Source organism: Podarcis gaigeae, assembly GCF_964106915.1.
Source record: "Podarcis gaigeae genome assembly, chromosome: Z".
NCBI lineage: Eukaryota > Metazoa > Chordata > Lepidosauria > Squamata > Lacertidae > Podarcis > Podarcis gaigeae.
In genome coordinates this window covers 47,213,524-47,230,278 of record NC_139691.1, presented here as the reverse complement: position 1 = coordinate 47,230,278, position 16,755 = coordinate 47,213,524, and the positions used below count along the sequence as shown (strand labels likewise).

Genomic DNA, 16,755 nt, shown 5'->3' with positions numbered 1-16,755 from the left:
TGTTCATAGAAGGCTCTACTGCCATGAGCAACTAAGTTGTTGGCCAGATGAGATGGACACAGCCTCTTATCCCCAGGAACCTGGGGAAGATGGGGTGGTCCTCTCTGTCCCTTGCTAGGACTTCCCACTGTCCCACCAGCCTCTGCCACATGCATGTGAGCATGCTCACACCAATGTGCACGCACACACCTCTTCCTCCCCTCCCTCCTTCCCTCCCACAAACACACACTGGAATTGTGCATGTACAGCGTGGTTGGCAATCGGCAAGTGAGGGCCTTCTTGTTCACTGGCACCCATGTGCAAACAACCAATGACTTGAGTCTGATCACAAGGCATACACTGATCACGTATGCTGCTGCCTCCCCAGGCAAAGGCAGCTGTGGCAATTCTCTCTCCTTCCCCCACAACTTCCCCTCTGGTCTCTTGAGGGTTGTTGACTTTTCCAAGGGAACTGGTACCTCCCAAAACTCGGGCATCAGTCCTGGAGTCATCCCCGCCCGCCATGGGATAAGGAAGGGAACAGGCGGGTACCTGGCCTGAAGCCGCAGTGTGAAGGGTCCCCATGGGTTCTATCAACCCCTCTCTTCCCATGCCTTCCTCGGGCTTGACTTCCAGAATCCCCTGCCTGGAAGAGGGCAGGCAGGTGAGCACCCTGAAGGAGGTGTCCCTGCTTGCCCTTCTCCCCTTGCTGTGAGTAGCCTCTTGCCTCACCTGGAAATGGAAGGGAAACTGCTCCAGACAGCCCCTGCCTCCCCCCCCCCCCAGTGCTGCTTTTGGAGGTCAGAGAGAGTGGGGGGGCAAAAAGATGCTTTTTAGTGTGGAGCCCAAGCGCTACCCAGGTAACGTGCCACTTTCTCTGCAATCATGCTATTTTTGAATTCTCTTTTTGTTTCTTTTTCTTTTGTTTCTCTTTTTCTTCCTTTTTTGTTTTTCTTCCCTTCCCCCCACCCTCCTCTTCATTTTCTCCCCCCTTTTTTTTTTTGTTCTGTCTCCTTCATGTTTGGTCCCCCCCAGGCGGCTCCAGCGCTAAGAAACAGGGCGAGGACTTAGCGGATAATGACGGGGATGAAGACGAAGGTATTTGTGTGCGCGCCAGGTGGCTGTGGCTGCATGAACCTGCTCTCTTTCTCTCTTTCTCTCTCACGCTTTCCTTTTCATGCGCGCTCCTCATTTGCTGCCATCCCAGGAAGTCCCCGCTGGTTTTTTCTTTTTGTGTGTGTGTCTTTCTGTCTCCTTGTGCTGAGCAGCTGCATGGGAGGGGCATGGTGGTGATGCTCTCTGAGCCTCGGCCTCCTCTTCCAGGGAGGTGGGCAGGGTGGGCAGGCAGGGGGCAGTGAAGGAGGGAGATGGAAGGGGCACCCAGATCTGGGCGTGTGGTTGCTTATGGGAGCCTGCTCACTGCCCCCATCCCCAACCCCACCTTGTCTCACTTGGCGATGTGGGTAGCATGGTGAGCTGGGATAAATGTTACATACCAGCTGTCACCAATCTCCTGTTTGGACAAAAAGGTGTCCCCTTTGGATTTCCTGCTCAGCAGGTCTGGTCTCCCAAAGGCCTGCTGCCTGCTGGCTTGTTGCAGGGAGCATGTATTGTGGTCGCAGGAGAAGGCTCAGGTCTGAAGAACCTCTGTGCACCCTGCAACCAGCAATGCATGTCTCTCACAGCTCTTTCTCTCTGTTTCTCTCTCACACTTGACACCTGCCCCCCACCCCCAGGAGGGAGAGTAGCCTTCCACTCAGCTGTGCCTGCCAGCATCTTTTCCCAAAGCAACTATACCCGGAGGGGTGGGGAACAAGATTGAGCCCCTCTGGCACAAACAGCCTCTCTCATGTTGGTCAGAAGGGGCTGTGCACCTGCCAGGGGCAGGAGGACATTGTCACCTGACTGTTGCAAAAAAAAATTGCTGAAAAGAGACTTGTTCTTTTTTGCACCCAGGCAGGCATCCTGAGGACGCAGCCATCCCGTTGCCGAGAGGGCAGACAAAGCGATCAGGAGATGCAGAATCGGGGGGGGGGGGGATGGGGACAGACCTTCATGTGCCCAGGGTCCAGGTCAAATCACTCTGCAGCAGATGGAATGCTCACACCAACACCCAGGTGTGGAGAATGAAGCTGTCCTTAGGCAGTGGCTGTATTTAGGGCAGGTAGATGCAGTGGATGATGGAGAAGCCAGAGACTGCAGCAAGCCATCCCAGGCCCCCCTCCTGAATTGCAAGATGTGCACCTCTTTGGGGCACTGGCAGATTCATTGCAATGAAGAACTCACTCATGAATTAATTGCGTGTGTGTGCAGCCACCTTTCAACAGCCGAAGCTACTAAACTTGGAACCAACAGTCGCAAGTAGCCATCTGACATTTCCCCAGATGCCGTGCAATAACCACAGAATGGTTGCCAGTCTGGGAGACTGTAGCCAGGGTGGTGCCCTCCAGGTGTTATGCCTGGTCATTGGCTCTGCTGGTTGGGACTGGTGGGAATTTAAGTCCACAGCATCTGAAAGGCTCAAGTTGGATACCATTGCATACCTTGTGGTGTCCTTTGAAAGAGCACATGGTAACTCATGCCTACTACTCACCACTCCTGAACCATAATCAATCAAGGGATAAACCTGTCTTCCTTGATGGGCACCAAATTTTACAAAACAGCTACCATGCTGGGGGGACACTGTAAGCCCCATTGTATTGGTTCACTCTTTGGGTACGCTGAAAATGTCAAGAGACGTTCAACCATTTTCCAGACGCTTCTCCTGGCTTTTCCCCCGTATGGGTTCATAATGCTTTGGGGAGCATTATGTGTTTCCTTCTAGGTGGTAACTTCCCAACTGTTTATACCACCCTGATCAGGGCACTGAGGCATCAGCTGGAGGCTGTGAAGCCACCATAAGACTGTGTCTGTAACACCCAGAGACCAGCAGAATGGAAACCAGGCATGAACAGCATTCTGCATCATGGAAGGTTTCGGAGGTGCTGCAATGATATATTGGAGGCAAGTGGGTGGGTGGGCGGGTCGACATTGAGATCATGCCCACTGTTGACAAGGACCTGTGGCTTCACTTCAGACTGATGAACTCGACCTCCACCCAGCTGTACCCATGTTGGAAGCTGATTATCAGACTTGCCTTTTTTCCCAGCAGGGGGTCAAAATTCTGAGTTCTTCATGAAACACCACTGTGATAAGGCATTTCACCAACCCCATGGAGCAACTTTGCCACCCATGATGGTGGGCAGCCTCTGTGAAAAGCAAACAGGGACTGGACTTGGAGAGCCATTCCAGGAGCCAACACTCTTCTTTCTTCCCCTTCCCTCTCTTCTGCAATGGAGGACTCCATAACCTGAACTTGTTTCAGAGCTCAGAAGGCCAGCAGCTTCCATTTGAGCTTGTTGTGAATTCCGGCTGGAGGTCCATGCTTGGTGGCACAGCGTCCTCTTTGCCTGGAGAAGGTCCAGGGTTCAATCCTTACCATCTCGTGGTGGGTCTGGGAGAAACCCTTGCCTGAAACCTGAGAGCTGCTGCCAGTCAGGGTGGACCAGTGGCCTGGTTCAGGATAAGGCTGTTTCCTGCATTCTCGCCATCTTCCTACCGGATTCTCAAGGATGCTGCTCCAGGGCCAGCCCTCAACCTCAACCTTCAGCCTCGGTTTGGGTTTTGGGGGCAGAATTTGATGATGAGTCTCTGGATGGAGTGTTGGAAGCTTCTGGAGGTCTGGACCCTTCAGGAGCAATGCTGACGCTTTGTCCTTTTTGTCTTGTTTGCTGCCCTTCTGCTTCTGGACTTGACCTGCTTTGGCTGCAAGACCCCCCCACCCCACCCGCCCAGTCCGTTTGGGCCAAAGTCGTATGCAGGGGCCTCTAGCACACAAAGACTAAATTAGGCAGTGCACTTCTTTCTGAGTCCCTGTGCTGCTCTCCCCTCCTCTGCCGAGGCTGCTGCCTCGTGGCTGTGCTGAGAACGTCAGCAATAAGCACCTGGATAGAACCACAAGGGTCCTCGCTGAGCTGTTATTTGGGGGGACAGGTGGCTACTGAGAACAGGGCTTCCTTCAGTCAATTGCATCGCCTCTCAATTGGATTTCAAAGAAAGCTCCCCTCCCCCCTTCTGTCCATGCCTGGTGTGCCCTGCGCAATGTAGGCCTCCCTGTTAGGACGCTTTGATCTGTGCATGTTGGAGTGAGGGGTCTGGTGCCCGTGAGTCACCTTGGCAGGTGTAGAGTCCAGCTCCGTGAAGCTGGGTCAGGCACAGCTGTTGTGGATGCAATGGGGCCATGAGAGCAGAATGGGTGGGCTCTTTGGGAGGAGGCGTTCCCAAGCCTCTTCCCAGTACAAAGCTTGCTTGTGATGGATGTGTTGTCTTTAAGGAACAACACCCCCCACCCCACCCCCACCCCACACACATACACACACACACACACACACACAGAGAGAGAGAGAGAGAGAGAGAGAGAGAGAGAGGAATATGGAGGCTGAGCAAGGTGGGATCACTCTGGTGCAAGCCCTTTCTGGCAGCATCTGTGGAAAGGGCTGGTTCCCTGGCAGAGCGAAGAGGCGGTGTTTGCTTTCTGTCCTCTCCCTCTGGCCCTGAGACCTTATTGGCCCCAATCATCCCACCTTTCAAATCACCCTCTTATCACACAAATCTGGGGGGAGGGAGCGGGCTGCCCATTTCCCTTCCTGGCTCCCCATGCCCCCTCCCAGGGGAGGCAATGCAAACCACAATAGTTTATTCACAAGGTGGAACGCTGGTCCTGCGCCGGCCGCCCCTGGCCCTATTCCATCCTGGGTCTGGCTTTGGAAGTGCAGCAATTTGAGACTCAACCGAGCTGTGCATCCTGCCAAGTCCTCAGGGTTTCCTCATGCTGGCTGCCTTGCTGGAAAAGTCATTGGGCTGAGCATCAGCCCGGGGTCTCTCTGGATGCAGTGGGCGGGCTGGGCCTCTTTCCCCACACCCCTGTGCCAGGAGCTGCCCCCCATTGGCTCAATGAGGCTGGAGGTGAGGAGGTGGTTCTGTCGGACTCCTGTCTCTAGCTTCTCCCCCTTGCAGACATCCGAGACAGTGGGGCCAAGCCGGTGATGGTGTACATCCATGGCGGCTCATACATGGAAGGCACAGGCAACATGATTGACGGCAGCGTGCTGGCCAGCTACGGCAATGTCATCGTCATCACCCTCAACTACCGTGTGGGAGTGCTGGGTATGGATCCAATGGGCCCGCTTCACAGGGGGGCAGAGGTGCTGTGGGGGGCAGGGGGGGAAAGAGGTGCTGCAGTAGGTCATGAGCATCTAGATGGGCAGAGATGCTTCGACCTGTGCCTTCAAGACCAGAGTGGGTCAGAATCTGGGTGACCCAACTTCCCTGCTGGGCCAAAGGCATGCTGGTTTCCATGTGGCTTCTCTTGACACCGTGAGAGCCACATTGGTGGATGGCCACAACCACAGCCATTCAGCAAGTTGTCCTTGCCTATCTCCATCACATCCTCGTAGGCTCCTTTCCATGTTGGGAGCAAACTTTGCAAGGATGAGGAAGGGAGTGACCTGTTCTGCTCTGCATGGAGCTGGTGCCTGGATACAAGCAAGACTGTTCAAACCCGCCTTCTTCTCAGTAGCCACCCCTTCCCCCCAAATGCTATGCTTCATGCTGACCCCCACCACCCCAGGACCTGGCCTGGCGAATTGAACTGAACCTTTTATCGCTTAGAGCCTTAGCTCTATCGCAGTCCGATACCCACAGAAATATGGTCAATTTTAACACATTGCATCAGGAACATTCCATCAGATGATATGCATAAGGAAAAGAAGGGGGGGGATTAAAATAAGACTTCCTCTCCAGAACAAAAGGGACATCATATAAATTAGTGCATGATGGAGCAAAAGAACATCCCACCCGCCCTTCTAGGTTGGTTTGTTTCTAATGCCTCGCCCTTAATTTTCTAGCAGCCAGAGCATTTTGCAACCTCGATACTAATAAATACACCATCACCTCCTGGCAGTGTACATATCTGTGAAGGGTGGGAAGGGCATGTCTGACCAGGTGTTTATTCCAAATGTTTGAGGGGCGCAGACATTGCCCCAATGATGTTTCCTTGGCAGGGGACCCTCTTGCCTTCTTCCACCCCTGCCCAACTGCTCCACATATGTGCCAAAGGCATGTTGAGAAGGTGTGGTGGAGGAAGGTCCCCTGCCCCATACCTGCTGTCTAGCTGGCGTGGGGGCATTTCTCCACAGGCAACGTGTCTCCAGCACAGACCCTCCATTTCTCTCCAAGCTAGAAGCTGTGGCAGTGGCCAGTTGGCTGTGCAGAAGGGCGTTAGGTCCCTTGCTTGGGAATTCTTTCTCATTTACACATCCTGACACAGCACAGAGCAAATATTGATCTGCGGTTAAATATTGAATAAACGTGTTTACTCACCTCCTCCCTCCTGCGGGGCCTGGCAAGCGGCACTAATGAGCTGCACCAGAGGGAGTATTCTATGTCCCCATCGCTGGGGTGCAGCCAAGCTTCCTCTGGAAATGGACTGGCAACATTGCTAGACCTTTTGGGGGACCTGAGGAGGCTTCCACGTTCCTTTGCATTCTGAATATGGGCCTTTCCTTTTCCCGAAGGGAGTATTGCTCACTGTACCCTGGAGCTCACTCTGCCCTACAAAAAAGCAAACAAGCCACGCTCCCTAACAAGTCCCTACCCGAGGCCCTGTTTCTTCTGCACCGGAAGACAGAACAGTGGACCTTGGCCACTGTTCATGGCAACTGCATCTCTGATTTTGTGGGTGCCTGTGTGGTAAACTGGGGCACTGTCTGGAAATAAGATACATTTGCTACTTTAAAAGAAGATTTTAGTGAGTTGGCAACCCTTCTAAGCAGGAGTACTAGGGTCAACTTGTGCATTTTGCATCCTAGCAAATTAATGTTTGTTAGAGACATTTGCTCTTAAGATATATATCATATACAATAAATAAATAAAAACAAGAATCACACAGCATTCATAACTACATGGGGAGGGAAGGCCTGGGCCAGAAACCAAAGGAAATATCCACCATAAAATCAGGGGAGAAGAACAAACCCCACCTAGCTCATTAAGATTCATCAGGGTGTGGGTGTGTGTGTAAACAAAAAAGTAAAACATCCCACTTGACTCACTAGTGTCCAAAAGCTGCTTTTCTAAACGTTGCCCAAAAGCAGCTTGCAGGAAAGTATGTCTATAAAATATATCAATTGTTCCAAAAGGGGGGGGGGGGGAAGCATCCAAAAGGAACCAGATAAAAATTCCCCCAACAGGCTAACTGCTTTGTTCAGTGCGCCAAAGTAGGTAAAGGCTCTGCCCTAGTTAAGGCCTGGAGGCCTTAGATTCCCTCAGCAGGCCCAAGATGGCAGAGGGCGCCTGGGTCAGCTGTGAGGGAATAGAGGACAAGTCTTGACCCCAGACAAGGTCCTAGCTGCCCCCTCGCACAGAGGCTGACTTGTTTTGACCCAACACCCACACAAACACGAACCATCACTTCTCCCAAAATACGGTGGCTCTCGTTCCTGAGGCAAGCCCTCCAAAATGGCTGTACGCCACAGGCAGACACCAAAAGAGCCACAGCCGCATGCAGAGCAGACTGCACCCATTTGTTCTTCTTGGCTGTGTATGCACTGTACATTTAAAGCACATTAACTCCACCACCACCCAAAGGAATCCCAGTAACTCTACAGTTTGTTACGCATGCTGAGAATGGCAGTTCTGTGGGGGTAAATGACAAGTCCCCAAGATTCTTTGGGCCAGGGTGAGGAGGTGCGCTTCAAATGCACGGTGTGGGCGATCTCCGCAATATTGAGAGGGAATGGAGGGAAAGGGTCAGTCGCAGCTGAGAAACTGGGAGCCACGGCAGTGGCCTTTGCCCTTTGTGGTGCGTAGCATGGGGGGCAAGGGCAGGCAAGAATTGCCTTGGGGCCAGTGCTGCCCATTTTACTACTATCATCTTGCCTGCAGGATTCCTGAGCACCGGGGACCAGGCTGCCAAGGGCAACTATGGGTTGCTGGACCAGATCCAGGCTCTGCGTTGGATCAGCGAAAACATCGCCTTCTTTGGCGGCGACCCCTTGCGCATCACTGTCTTCGGTTCGGGCATTGGTGCCTCCTGCGTCAGCCTGCTCACGCTGTCGCACCACTCCGAGGGTAAGAGACCGGCGTCATTCCAGCACCCAGTTCTGCATTTGCCAAGTAGGTGGAGTGTGTCGGAGAAGGGTTTGGAAAGAGCGCAGATTTTCCCCCATCTCCGTCCTGAAATTACTGGACTTCTCTGCCTCTCCAGCCATGCTGACATGAGAAGCCGTGCTATTCACCCTCCTTATCCTTGTGTATGGCTGTGCACAAACACACCATATACATTTAAGGCACATGACTTTCACCCAAACCCAAGGAATCCTGGGAATTGTAGTTTGGCGAAGGTGCTGGGAACCGTAGCTCTGTGAGGGGTAAGCTGCAGCTCCCAGGATTCATGTGCACCTCCCATTGATGCATTAGCTCCTCTGGGAATGGCAGGTTCCAGTGTGCTTAGCCGGTATGTGTATGCCTCTTTGCTCTTGTTGTTAAAGTAATTCTGAATTAACGCTCACATAATCTTGACTGCAAAGATATACCATAGGCGTTGGCAGATCAGGCTCTACTTGTAGAGGTTTGGGCGATTGGCAAGGATTTCGGACCCCTAATTGTTCTAACAATATCAATCACAAAATGAGTGCCCTCCACTCAAAATGAGACTGTCAAAGAGACCTTGGGGTAAATAGGAAAATAATTTTTTGTGGAAATTTGTAATGTTCTGTTGAAAGCCACCCAGAGTGGCGGGGGAAACCCAGCCAGATGGGTGGGGTAAAAATAATAATAATAATAATAATAATAATAATAATAATTGTTATTGTTATTACTGTTAATACAGTGGCCTTTGCTCAGTCCTGGTGTTCAGAACAAAACCCCATTTTTAACCCAGCAAGTGCTGAGAGGCACCATGCCCTTCAAGTGTGTGGCTCTTGTACCTTGGTCCAGATCTTGGAGATCTAAGTAAAATGCAAAGTGGATTCAGGAAAGAAGGAGTGGCGCATGGTAACAAAGGCTTCTGAAAGTGTCGGCACTGAGGGATCAGGAAGTGCCTAAGCTGCTCCTCTGCTTTACAGGAAACGGGTAAATGAAATTAACAAGCAGTCTATCGGAAAGGTTGCATAGGTACAACAGTGCAAATCCACATATATATGTGAGAGGCAGAGGACAGACAAAGTATTTCTTTGTGCAGTACATAGTTAAACTGCAGGACTTGCTCCCAAAGGAAGCAGGGATGGCTACCAACTTGGATGGCTTTCAAAGATGATGAGACAAAGTCGTGGAAGATAAGACCATCAGTGGCCACTAGCCATTATGGCTCTGCTCTGCCTCCACTGTCAGAGGCAGTAATGCTTCCGAATACCAGTTGCTAGAAATATCAGGGTCCTGCTGGCGGGTTTCCTACAGGCACCTGGTTCTTCTTAAGTTCTTCTGCACGTTTGTAATATATTTTAACCAAGTTAAAAACTCCTGTTTGGAATGGTTTGGAAAGAGGGTTAGCATTCTACATTTGATATTTCTTTTAGAAAACCTCTGTAATGAGGATGATTCTCAGGGTGCTGAGTTTGGTGCCCTGTGCTGTGCTTTGCACACTTGCAAAGAAATGAAAACACACAGCTCTTGCTGGTGTGGAATGGTTTGGCGGTAGAGTTCAAATGTGGCAGAAGGAACTGTTCGTTTGAGAAGAAGAAAAAAGGAGCTGGGTGGACTGAAGATGGTCTGAGGACCTTCCGAGGGTCAGATTCATAGAAGGCATGAGGAGTTGAACAGAGGCATGCAAAACTCCTGAGCCCCAGAGGGAGCCACGCTAAAAGAAATGTTGGCTGTATAATGGGCCTAAAGGGGAAATCAGCAGCAGCGATGGGAAACAGCTTGATAGCCCATGAAATAGCCAAGGCCGATAGGGGTTAAAAGTGCTGTAGAGGTATTTTTCAAGTCTAAAAAGAACAGCTGCAGCAGGTCAGGTCTGTTGTGAGATGTTTCTGCTCAGCTTCGGCAAAGAACCAGAGCAGCCCATCCATCCATTCCAAGTGACCTTGTAAAACAGGTCTGGAAGCTTGCCATGCATAACTAAGGAAGCTGTGAACAAAATACCTGCTTAATCTTTTATTTTTATTTGTATTTTACAAAACCTGTGGGGCTGACTAATGCAATACTCAAGAGTTTTAATTAGGTCAAAGGCTTCACGCTCTCACTTACTCTAAATCCTGGCTGGCAGGTTGCAGTGAGAGTATCTTACAATTGAAGCAAAGGTTGGGCAGAATGAGGTTAGTAAACTGACCGTGGAAACCGGCAGAGCTGATTCAAGGCTGGGTCATCAAGAACATTCTGCCTTAAGACAGATGGGTGCCAACATCAAGAACATCACAGGCACCAGTACAAGCCCCGGTGGCGCTATTGGTACTGCTGTCGTTTGAGTGTGAACAGTTGTCAGCAGACCCTATTGGGCAGTGCCTGTGACATCACCAAAGACATCACATAGCAGATACACCAGTGCTTTGCATAACATTTTTAGAAGGGTATTGGGTCCATGTATTAACTGACCAAGCAATCATATGATCTGTTTTTACAGATTGAAGAAAGTAATGCCATACCACTTTCCTTCTCAGCACTGTCTCACAATTTAAGAGCTATTTTAATTGGGCTGCAGTTAACTATACCAGAAGCTGCTTGACTCTGGTGTAGTTAATTTCATCTTTCCATTGACTTGTTTGGGGCTAGGAAACCGCTGCAATGCAGAATCAGAAATTCTGCTAGGAATTTGAAATTGCAGGGTTGTTGTTGGTCTTCTGGAATGTGACCTATGTGTGCATGAGTCTCTGGATGCATGCGTGGAATGAATTGTGCTTGTGCCTTGTGCTATTTTCCAGAATGAAAACCCAAACTGGCTGCTGCTAAAAGAGATAGAGCAGGATGGAGGCTGTCAGTCATTTCTGTCTGTGAGCTTGCACTATGGAAGAGGCTGACTTATGGAAAAGGCTCATAGCTTAGTGGAAAGCATATCATTTGTGTGCCTAAAATCTCAGAATCAGTCTACCCCAGTTAAAATGTTCTTGGGCAACAGGGCTAGGAAACACCTTTGTCCAAGTTGACCTCTGAGAACCATTGTCAGTGATGACAGGACCGAGCCAATACAGGTCACCTTGATATAAAGGCAGTTTCATATGTCCTTATATTTATGTTTTAGCAGCAGTTATGTAAATAAGGAGAAGCATTAATGAGTCTTTCGTGATCCATCATTCTTTGCCTTTCACTGCATGGATCTTCAGAGGTGTGTGTGTGTGTGTGTGTGTGTGTGTGTGTGTGTGTGTGTGTGTTAATGGAATATGTAAATGGAAACTGAATTAGCAAGATGGGAGTGGGGCAACGGCAGGTAGTTTGTATTAACTCTCGCCTCGCGAATCGTTCCAGACCCTGCACTCGTCATCTGAGGCTCTTCTTTGTGTCCCCCCCTCCCTAAGAGGTTCAGAGGGTGACAACACAATAGTGGGCCTTTTCTGCAGTGGCTCCCCATCTGTGGAATGCTCTCCCCAGGGAGGCTCACCTGGCACCATCATTGCAGGACTTTAGGTGCCAGGTGAAAACTTTCCTCTTTACCCTGGTCATTATTATTATTATGCTGTGTAAATTATGCTTTTGATGTTGTACACCACCCTGGGATCTATGGATAAAGGGTGGTTGTATTATTATTATTATTATTATTATTATTATTATTATTATTATTATTAAAAGGTCACCCAGAATGTCGCTGATTACAGGGGAGGGCATGTCTGCACTGTGCTGATAAATGCTGGGAGCCCATTGCTCATGTTGCACATGCTGAGCCCATCCAGGATTGTGTTCTCTCTCTTTCCCTCTGTTGCTCTAAAGCATTAAACTCTGGTCAAATTTCAGCCTGCAGAGCAGAGGCCTAGAGCATTCATTCATTTATATGCCTCCTTTCCGTCAAGGCAGTTTTCATCTTTAAAATACAGAAACAAATACACGGTATAAAGCACAGAGCAATATGAGTCCCCCTCAGGCCAACTGAAAGCCTCTTCAGGAATGGCTGGCGCATGCTTCCTGAACTTGGCCCTCCTTTCGGTCAACAACCCCATCACACATTTTAAGCGCATGGCTTCACCCAAAGAATCCTGGGCACTGTACCTTACCAATATCTTACTACAGTTTCCAGCACCCTTTGCAAACAAACTACAGTGCCCAGGATTGTTTGGGAGGAGCTATGTGCTTAGCATGCGTAGTCTGGTGTCTTACTTTCCCACATATCTTCCTTAAGCAGCCCCAAAGAAGTTGGAGAGAGGCTGCCGCCAATCTCTCTCTGGCCCGTTGATGGTTCTGTCAAGAGCCAGCAATACACCTCTCATCATCCTGGCCTTCCTCACTTCTGCCTGCAGGGAACTGATTCCAAACAGGCTCTTGTACGTCTGTGGTGGAACCTCTTCGCTCTTTACCGAGGCTCATAAACCAGCAGGCGCAGGAAGGGTCTCTGCCACTCCCCCTGCTGCTGTCGTTCAGCTTCTGCAAAACTTGTCACTCAAGTTAGAGGCGGTATCATCCTGTGCTAGCAAAGGAGGCTGGCAGGAATATGCCAGACTCGGGGAATAAACAGGCCTCTTTGAGCCAGCCAGGGGAGGGGACCAGGACCAGGCAGGAGGGAGCTAGCAGACCATTTTCTAATGGCATGGCAGCAGGTGTGGGGTGCCTTCCCCTACCCGTGCATGTACCGGGGAGAATGTTTCCTTTTGGATATTACCTCACTGAAAGGCAATATCTGTTATCTGTCGAGCTGGGAAGGCAAAGGATGCCCCTGTGGCCACTGGAACCCAATGAAACCATGCTGGAGAAGTGTATATCGGAAGCAAAAAAAGGGCCGACATGCAGCTTAGTGGTGAGCACAAGGGACAGTTTTAGCACATGGCTGCTTTTGTTGCACATGCTACGGGGATGGGGAATAATGCTCAGTCAGAGGACCACATCCCTTTCTGTGCTGCTTTCCAAGGGCCACATGCCAGTGGCGAGCGGGGCTGGAGGCAAAAGTGCACAGAGCAATGAATGCCAGGTTTACCTTTGTGCAATTGGATAGCTTGCATGTGCATGCACGCCCGTCCCTCTCTGTCCTCCATGCAGGCAAGCAAGAGTCTAGGGACACATTCCGGCCAGGCAAAAGCATCCAAGGAGGAAGGTGCAAAGCAGGGGCAGTGAGGAATGTGTCCTGGGGAGAGTCCTAGGGACCTGGAGAGCTGCCTAATTCCCAGGGCCCTGAGCTTCCCCACCTTTAATTTAGTGAGCGCACAGAGGTGACCAAACTACTGCATAGCGAACACTTCCTTGCCCTGGGATCCTTGAAGTGATCCTTTCAGGGCCAGCCAAGAGAATGGGGGGAGAAGATGTCGATGCAGTTTAATGAGCACCACAAAACTATTCTCACCATCACCCTCTTTCAGAAATAGCTACAGGCTTGGCCCTTTTCTCAAGGACCTTTTGATGCATCTGTTCTGCAGCAGAATTGACACAAACCTTTGCCCTTCCTGAGTTGGCTGGCGGGAGGCAGCCCCTTTGCTGGAGACAGTCAGTGTCCCACTTGTGCAAACTTTCCATTGGGGCAGCTGGCTGATGGTTTTTTTAGCATCCTTGTATGCTGAGGATATGGGAAAGCTTGTGGGGTTTGTTTGCTTTTGCTTCATCTGTTCGTATTGCTCACTGGCTTCATCACAGGTGTCACAACCACGATCCACAGCTGAACATAGTGGAATCATTTCTCTTCAACCAGGCCTTTGGCTGATAGACAATCTATGGCCTTTTAAACATGATTTTTTTCTGTTTATTTTTTAAAAATTACTATTTATGAATTTTGTGTTTTTATTTTGTAAACGCTCTGTGATCTTTGGACGAAGGGTGGTACATACATGCAATGCTAATGATAGAAATGCAGTAAATATTCAAAGAAAGCTTTTGGTCACACCTGCTCATCCAACCAATTGGCAAGGAGGTGGTTGGTTGGTTGGTTGGTTGGTTTGTACCCTTGGTGTGTCTCAAGGGTAGGTGTGTGGAAACTGGGACCCTCCAAATGTCACTCAACACCAGTTTCCATGGTCAGGAAACATAATGTTGTCCAGGAACGTGTGGAGGGCTCCCAGTTCCCTCATCTCTGTCCTGGGAGCTCAGTATTAGTGGCTACTTGGTTGCAGGCTATGGGTTCCTCTCTTTAATTAGTAGGCTGTCAGCACCTTCCAAACCTGAATTCAGGAGGCACAATGCTCCCTCCGGTTCCAGCCAATGTGTATACAGCAGAGGTTGAAATGTGATCACCTACATTTCACATGTCAATAAAAATTACATCTGTATTTTCCTGCAGTGGTGAAAGGGTGTGTGTTGGGGGTGATGCTTGGCAAGTGAAGGATGTGAAGTTCAATAGCACGAGCTTCAGCACACCAGCAAATCTGGTCCTGGGCACAGAAGAGCGGAAAGGAGGGAGCTGGGGGCTGGTAGTTCTTCAGAAGGGCAATAGGGGAGAGGCACACCCTCGTGGCGTGCCGATGCAAAGGACAACCTGGAACGATTCCCCAGCAGATCGATGTGGCTGCACAAGGAGATTTCCTAGCAGCCTGGAGATTTTATAAAAGCAGAACTTACAGGAAACGGGAGGCAGTACATGTGACTAAGGAGAAGGAAAGCACAAAGCTGTCAGGACTGCATCCAACAAGGCGAAGGCCCAAGATGAGTCACAGTGAACAAACGGCGTTGGTTTGGGAGCACAGAGAAAGGGAGACGTGTTAAGTGCCAGGGGGCCAGAACTAGACAGTGACGCGATGAGAGCTCCCAGTGACTTTTTCTTTGGTTAAAAACAGACACACACACACACAAAAACAACAACAACAACCACGTGTGTGTGCACACATATACGGGGAGAGAGCTAGCCTGTGTGTTTGTATCTGAGGAAGAGATGTGTCAACTGAGGATAGAGCCCTGTGAGAAGGGGGTCCCTCTCCTTCCGCAGCCACTGTCGGCCGGGTTTAACACCCCCCCCCCCACTTTGCCAAACCTGCAGTTCTTTTGGGGGGGGATGCAGATACTTATATTGTGTTTTCCATAATAGCTCCTGGTAGGGGAGGAAGAGTGGATTTTTATATTGGGCCTGTGGGGTGGGAGGGGAGGGTTTTTAAAAACAACTACCCTCCCCCAGTGCTGCTGCCCCCTATTCCACCCTCCTCCCGAAAAGGCACTGGAATATCCGTTCATAGGTCAGAATACGTGCCCATCTAGGATGCCCCCCCCCCATTGATAGGAAAGTTTCTGTGTGTTTGCTTCTGCTGTTAATGGGCTTCCAAAGTTTCAACTTGCTGCTTTTCTTTAAAAAATAAGCCCTCAAACAGTAGCTATGACTTTGCTGATACGATCAGCAGAAGGAATGGACCCAGGGTCCTCTTCTCATGGCACACATGCATGCATATGTAGTTTTATTTGTATATTTTTGCACAGTTCAAACCATGTTCAAGGCGGCTTGCAGCATGAAAGAAAATACATAGCTACGACATAACAAAAGCAATAAATAAAACATTTAAAAAATGCATAACCAAACTGAACAATTTTCACATGTGCATCAAGATCTAAAATAAAGATACAAATAATAGCAATAACACCTCCCTCCAAAAAAGAAAACCACTCCCTAAACAATGCCCCAGCCCAAGTGTATTTTCAGGAGCCTCAGCTTTTGCAGCTGGAGTCAGTCCGGGCCCCGGCCTCCCAGTCCAGGTGAGAAAAGGCCTGCAAGGTAGGCAGGAGGTCTTCCAGGACTCACAGCCCAGATGGCAGCATCCGCAGATGAGGGCTGTGGGAGGAAGCTAGTTTTGGACTGGTTTTATATGCCCACTGACCCAGTTGTGATGCTGCAGGGAGGTCCCTGTGGGTTCCCTGCCTTTTTCCCTGGCAGTTTACTGATAAAAATAAGAACTGCTAAAACACAGAAAAAAAAAATAATTGAAAAACAAATTAAACATTGATAGAGTTTAAATTTTGTGTGTGTGTGTGTGTGTGTGTGTGTGTGTGTGTGTTCCAGCAATTACTATAAAAACAGCATGGCAACAGCCCTTTTCTTAAAAGCAGTCAGTTCCCAAAAGCCTCTTGGAACGAGGAAGTCTTCACCTGCTTGCAGAAGGACCACAGTGAGGAAGCCAGTCTAGTGTCTCTCAGGAGGTAGTTCTTAAGTCGTCGGGCAGCAGCCACCACCAAGGAGGCCCTGTCCCGTGTGTGTCCACCCCAAGCATGCCTGTAAGGGTGGTGGGACTGAGAGAAGGGCCCCTTCATAATCCTTACAACACATCTTTCTAAACTTTTCATGCTGGTGACACACTTTTTAGACATGCATCATCATTCAGTAATTCAGTTTCACTAGCAAACTGGAAGTTAAACAAACCCCTTTCCAGCCCCGGCAGCAGTGCAGGAAGTGTTAGTGCAACACACCTGCACACTGCAGCTGACATGCTAATGTGTCACAACACACAGTCTGGAAAACTCTGCCTTACAACACCTCTGTAAGGTAGAGGAGCATCGTTATCACTGTGTAACAGTGGCTAGAGGCTTACAGAAGAAAAAAGACAGAGGGTGTGTGAATAAGTTTAGAAGAAGAAAAACGAGTGAGAGGGGACATGGCAGAGGTGTGTACAATTACACCTGGTGTTAAAGGGGGGGGGC

The 16,755-nt window shown here is 49.8% G+C and overlaps 1 protein-coding gene across 6 annotated transcripts in view; it reads left to right on the top strand.

The window, feature by feature from the left end:
• The window catches only part of NLGN3 (neuroligin 3), a 64,051-nt gene that overhangs the window by 40,052 nt on the left and 7,244 nt on the right, over positions 1–16,755 (top strand). For 2 of the 6 annotated variants that reach the window (XM_083721023.1, XM_083721022.1), the window contains 3 exons: positions 1,015–1,077; positions 5,035–5,184; positions 7,960–8,145. In XM_083721023.1, the coding sequence (XP_083577149.1) occupies positions 1,015–1,077; positions 5,035–5,184; positions 7,960–8,145 (399 nt within the window). The remainder of the gene's footprint in view (positions 1–1,014; positions 1,078–5,034; positions 5,185–7,959; positions 8,146–16,755) is intronic. The other 4 variants (XM_083721025.1, XM_083721026.1, XM_083721024.1 and 1 more) reach the window with 3 other exon arrangements.